The sequence below is a fragment of the Harpegnathos saltator genome, unplaced genomic scaffold, assembly GCF_003227715.2.
Source record: "Harpegnathos saltator strain DR-91 unplaced genomic scaffold, Hsal_v8.6 scaffold456, whole genome shotgun sequence".
Classification (NCBI taxonomy): Eukaryota; Metazoa; Arthropoda; class Insecta; order Hymenoptera; family Formicidae; genus Harpegnathos; species Harpegnathos saltator.
In genome coordinates, this window is record NW_020230268.1 from 224,195 (window position 1) to 230,321 (window position 6,127).

The 6,127-nt window shown below is 34.2% G+C and overlaps 2 protein-coding genes across 3 annotated transcripts; one reads left to right on the forward strand and one right to left on the reverse strand.

The window, feature by feature from the left end:
• Positions 1-644: 644 nt before the first annotated feature.
• RpL27A (ribosomal protein L27A) lies at positions 645-3,549 on the forward strand. Its single transcript, XM_011154042.3, has 6 exons — positions 645-788; positions 1,081-1,144; positions 1,410-1,507; positions 2,840-2,989; positions 3,111-3,246; positions 3,467-3,549. Exons 1-5 carry the CDS (start codon positions 786-788, stop codon positions 3,237-3,239), a joined length of 444 nt encoding a protein of 147 aa, XP_011152344.1. The 5' UTR covers positions 645-785; the 3' UTR covers positions 3,240-3,246; positions 3,467-3,549.
• Positions 3,550-3,590: 41 nt separating this feature from the next.
• On the reverse strand, positions 3,591-5,337 carry LOC105190984 (splicing factor 3A subunit 2). 2 transcript variants are annotated; one of them, XM_011154043.3, is made up of 3 exons: positions 5,172-5,337; positions 4,231-4,821; positions 3,591-3,934 (listed from the first exon to the last, which is right to left on the reverse strand). In XM_011154043.3, the coding sequence occupies exons 2-3, from the start codon at positions 4,774-4,776 to the stop codon at positions 3,656-3,658; spliced, it is 825 nt and encodes a 274-aa protein (XP_011152345.1). In that variant the 5' UTR covers positions 4,777-4,821; positions 5,172-5,337; the 3' UTR covers positions 3,591-3,655. The 2 variants fall into 2 exon arrangements, with proteins under 2 accessions (XP_011152345.1, XP_011152346.1); XM_011154044.3 differs by having other exon boundaries at positions 4,231-4,807; positions 5,172-5,332.
• Positions 5,338-6,127: the final 790 nt, after the last annotated feature.

The window sequence follows — 6,127 nt, forward strand, 5'->3', positions numbered from 1 at the left end:
AATAACAGTTATATTGTTGAGTAGAAAATTACAACTAACATGCACGTTACATGTAATATTAGGCCTGTTCGTTTCGTCTGCACTGTTGAACTGGTGCAACAAGTTGAAGTGAGAAAACCTATGTTTGTCTCACTTTAACTTAATGCATCAGTTCAGCAATGCAGACAAAACGAACAGGCTTATTGTGTTTGCTGGGTTCTTATTGGCTACCGAATTATTCGACATTTATTCGATATTTTGACTGCTTATTCGATATCGATATGAGTACTTTTAAATTTGACGAATATATTCAAATGCGACATTTTTTTTCGATATCGACATCTCTAGTTTCTTCATACAGACTATTAGGCCCATATTCAGAACGTGCTTATAACTATGTTAGCGCGCTGTTAACCAATGAAACCAATGGAAAGCCACGCAATATGCCTCCTGATTGGTTAACAGCGCACTAACATAGTTATAAGCACGTTCTGAATATGGGTCTTCAGGTTTAAGTAAACTACAGTTAAAAACATGATGTGGAACGCGATATAAGTTTAATCATGCCGTTAAATGTAACGTTAGTTTAGATAATCACGGTTTAAACTTGATTTTGTGGAACTGGGCCTAAAGCATGGGTTTTATGAATTGCGGTACTTTATATATCTAGTGACTTTACCCTGACTTCCGGGCTGGTGCTCCAGGCGGCTGAAAATAGCGTTCCCTTTCTCACAAGAGACGAGTTTGAACCCCCTGGCACTACCCAGCACAACCATTAAGAAATTCTTTTCTGTCACGTCTTCGGCATGGTGAGTAACTTTGTTCTGTAGTATCTCTGCAAATATCCGGTAAAATCAAAGAAATCATCGTTGTGTTTAAAATTTATTCACCGTAACCTCGCGGTTAAGATTATGGCGAACAAATTTTTATAATTATTTCATGTTTGCATCATATGAAATATGTTACGAGATCTTCCTATTGTGATGTTTGAGCATAATCTCATGTTTATCTTTTGAACTCATTCAAAAAATAATTCCATTATGTATACTATTTTGATTTTCTTTGTATGTGTATTAATTCTATGTTTTCTTTTCTTCGAAGTCGACTCACAAGAAAAAAACTAGGAAGCTGCGTGGACACGTGAGCCACGGTCATGGTCGTATCGGTGAGTAAAGATTAGGTTATAACTCTATTGACCATACACACATGGCTTCTTTCCAAAATTTAATTTTTAATAGAGTGTCTTGGAGTTTGAATTAAACAATTATAAGATCAATATAATTCGTGTAGTTTCCGTACTTATTTTTATATTAATACCAATTTTATATTAATATTGTTCCAAAATACTTCTCTAGTACAGATATAAAATTTTTTTCTCTACTGCATGCATAAGTTGGAAATTCACTATATTGTGATATTATATTTTTCAGGGAAGCACAGAAAGCATCCCGGTGGTCGCGGTAATGCTGGTGGTATGCACCATCACCGGATAAACTTCGATAAATATCATCCTGGTTACTTTGGGAAGGTAATAGCTTTTATGAAAAGCATTGCTATATATTTCTGTAGGAACTGCATGTGTCTTTATAGGTTTCTTTTTCTTTTTGTAGTTGCACTGTCCAAGTTATATGTTTTAAATGGAAATATATATTTATTGAATAGCAAACAAAAATTAAATATTTCTAAATATATATTGAAGAATGAAAAAAGATGTATATTTAATATACAGTGTCTTATTTTAAAGGACCCATTCAAATATCTCAAACACTGCATTAAATCGAAAAATGCTTAAGACAAAAGTTATTTAGCTTGAAGGAGGACATAGGACAATGATATTTTGTTTATAGGTGGCACCACTTTCGAGATATACACTGATTATCAATTTTCTTAAATGGAAATCCTAGTTTTTTATTATATCATCTTTTTCTACCAATTAATTTAAACAACTTTTGTCTGAAACATTCTTCTATTTGCTTAATATATTTTGAGATATTTAAGGAAAACTTGGCAACTTTTCCAACATTTACCTTATGATATCTCACTAACTATTCGTCGAAAGAAAAAATAGTATCAGACCTTTTTACTTTATTTACTATCAAAAATATATTACTATAATAGTGCCCTAATTTTAATTAACTTATCGACCTTTGGAAATTTCGAAATTATTAAATTAATAAAAGTTAGGGCACTATTATAGTATATTCTTGATAGTAAATAAAGTAAAAAAGTCTAATACTATTTTTTCTTTCAACAAATAGTTAGCGAGATATCATAAGATAAATGTTGGAAAAGTTACCAAATTTTCCTTAAATATCTCAAGATATATTAAGCAAATAAAAAAAGTATATTTCAGACAAAAGTTGTTCAAATTAATTGGTAGAAAAAGATGATATAATAAAACATTTGGATTTCCATTTAAGAAAATTGATAATCAGTAAATATCTCGAAAATGGAGCCATCTATAAACAAAATGTTATCATTGTCCTATGTCCCCCTTCAAGCTAAACAACTTTTGTCTTAAGCAATTTTCGATTTAACGCAGTGTTTCTGAGATCTGAGATTTGAGTGGGTCCTTTAAAATGGGACACTTTGTATATCTAGTAGAGCTTCAGAAAATGCAGCTATAAGGAACTTTTCCTATTATACATAAGACTCTTCTCATTGTACATATATTATAAAAAATGATATAAATATAATATAATGATATAAGTATAATATAAAAAATATTAAATGATGAGAATCAAATATTCACTGGCGAACTGGATTACATTGAACATACCTATTATCGTCTGAACACACATAAAATGTATTATTTATATGAGAGATGTCATTGTTCTAATATTTTTTATTTTAAATCTAGTTGGGAATGAGGAATTACCATTTAAGACGTAATACTAAATGGTGTCCTACATTAAATTTGGACAAGTTATGGACTTTGGTCTCAGAACAGACCAGATTAAAATATAAGGACGTGGAAGGCAAAGCACCAGTCATCGATCTTGTAAAAGCAGTAAGTTACATGTGTTATGGCTTTTCTTTCAGTACTCTACTTCAATTGTCGTAATAAATCATGTGCCTGCATTTGGGTGGTGTGAAAAATTTACCAGTTGTGCTGATTTTTTTTCCCCCAGGGATATTATAAACTTCTGGGAAAAGGCCGTTTACCAAAACAACCTGTTATTGTCAAAGCTAAATTTTTCAGCAAATTAGCAGAAGATAAAATTAAGGCAGTCGGTGGCGCATGTATTCTATGTGCGTAAATACTGGGTAAGTATTTAATATTTTTCGTTTTAGATAATTAAAAATCTTATCCTATGATTTTGTACATGATGAGAGTGAAACGGGCGGACCGAGAAGTGCGTACAACACTAAGAATAGATTAATCAGTCTATTCATGTGGATTGTTTCATGCTGATAAAAACTTGTTAGAAAGTACTTGAAAATATTTATGCAATCGAAATTTTTATGTATTTTTCTTTGGTTTCAGAATACCAACATTTGGGAGTACATATGGAATCGCGAAGATGAAAGATGTTTAAAAAAAAAAAATAAATATTTTTTTTCAACATATTACATTTTTTTGTCTTGAATCATACTCTATAACATTTCAACTACGAATAATTATCGCTGTTATGGATAAATTATATTTTATACATCAAACTTATCCTTTTGAGTCTTATGCTAAATGCGGTGGTGGTGGCGGTATTTGCATTCCAGTAGCCAATAGAGCTGGTGGTGGTGGCACTGGATTGAACATTGGTGGTCTAGGCGGAGGCGGCGGAACAGGCACCATTGGACCTAGTCCTGGTCGTATCAAAGGGACTGGTGGTGGTGGTGGTACTTTACCCACAGGTTTCTCATTCTTAAATGCAAATTGTAAGAAAAACTGTTTTGTATCTTTGTTCCAATGAGTCCAGAATTTGCCTTCTGCTTTCTCTACTTCTCTACTGGGCACCTACAAGTTGTTAAACAAAAGTTGATAAAATAAAAGGCTTATATTTTGAAGAAATGAGAGAGAAAGAGAGAAGAGCAATGAAAATGAAATATCATTTAGAGCAAAAATATATACAAAATATAGTATCTTTTCAAGCAAGCATTTCTTCCAAGATATTTTGAATATTTAGAGTAGATCACTTTGCATATGATAAAAAAATCTCAAAGTTGTACACATTAAGTGATCTGTCAATGTAACTATATTTGAAGATTCAAGACATTACTATTATAAATATGAAGGCAAAAATATTTTCTCACCTTAAAAGCAATAGTTTCATATGGTTCAGCAGCAAATAGCAGGTATTGCCACTTACGATCTGGTGGCTCAACTCTCTGTTCATAAGCTGACATAAACCTATGTCGTGGGATTACATTGTCAGCTACTTCTGGGTAATCTACTTGGAACAACAAACTTTGCTGACCAGATTCCGGGTCACGCTGCTTAGTGACTCTATAACCAGGGCGACCAATTTTTACAAATTTTTTTGGCTCCACTCTAGGTTTCTCTGGTGCCAAAGTTTGAGGTGCTTCTTTTGCTTCTTTCGCGGCTCGTCTGGCTAGATTGGCCTGATGCTTTTTACCCTGAGTATGCGCCAGGTAACTGCCTTCGTTGTTGTGCAAAGTGAGACATAGTTTGCACTCGTATGAGCCTAAATGATTCTTCATAAAGTATGGGTCTTTATTCAAATCAATGGTCTCCAGAGCGAGTTGACGTAATCTCTCTCGGCGATCGCGATTGCTTTCCGACCAGGAGGCAACGCCACCGCCACCGGTTTTGCCGCCTGGACGATTTTGGAAATCCATATTTGGCTCTCACTTCATCAGATGTTTACACCTGTAAATGTTCCGCTTAAAGCAGTGGGAAGTAGAGTTTCGATTAATAAAGGATATTAAAATTTTATTATTTATTTAAAAATCCAAATAATATATAATTAATAATACAAATATATTTAATAATGTACATATGTAGATTGTATTTACACGTTAAATATTAGATTACGTTAACATGTTAAAACACTGTCCTCTCTCTTTCTTTTACAAGTATTTCTAAGAATATAGTATCACACTTTCTATCTATTTCTACCTTTCTCCCTTTCGATATCTAGTTTTTAATATTCCATTTCACTTTTTACTCAACATTCGAAAATCAGGTAATTATTTAGAAGTCTGACACCACCTTAGATTTCGCTAAAACTCACCTATCTCGTATATTTTGACGTGTAGAAGCCGAATCTGAAAGTTAAAATCGTCACTCGACTCTACAAAGCGAGAAACAAATTGTTAAAGATAATAAGTATGACAGGTTAGGAAATCTGTCATAATTAATGTGAAATCTTCTAAACTGGCTCCAGGGGAAAGTAGGTGTCTTCCTCTTCTTCTATATTGGCTCCGGGGGAAAATAGGTGTCCCTATACACCATTCCCAAGTTTAAATCCTGTTTACAACGTAAGTTGAGATTGTTTATAGAGACTGTTTCGTATCTTTGAGAAATCTAGTGGTTTGTTCTTTTTAGCTGCACTACTGAACTGGTGCGATAAGTTAAAGTGAGAAAAAATATATTTGTCTCATTCTAACTTATTGCACCAGTTCTGCAGTGCAGCTAAAAAGAACAGACCATAGCTTTCACCAGAAAGAAACCACGGCCGCGTTTTGCTTGAGGCGCTTTTTCGCGACTGTTTGATACCGCCATCTGCATCCATTTTTAGCCGGGAACTATTTGCTGCATCCATTTTCTGGCGCGCCGGTAAAGTCTCCACTTGGTGCGAGTCCGTGCTACGTCCACTTTCAGCCGCACGGCAATGATGGAAAATTGGTGACGGGCTTGCCAACGAATTTCCCCCACCACGCACGCACACACAGCCGGCTCGGTCTATCTGTGTCGGCCACGCGCTCGGCAATCGTCGGCGCGCCGAGCAAGAGAGAGAATATCTTTCCCTCTTTCTCGCTCTCGTGTTCGCTCGGCGACGCGAATTAGGCTGATTCTTTCTTAGCTATAATCTAAGTCAGGGACGCGACTATGACGATACTGAGAAGTTTTTCCTATTCGGCGTGCCGAAATTATTATGAATATTATTTTATTATTAATAATATTATTGTTTATAATAATAATATTAATAATATTCGCCGAGAAAATGAAATATATTTCATTAATTGT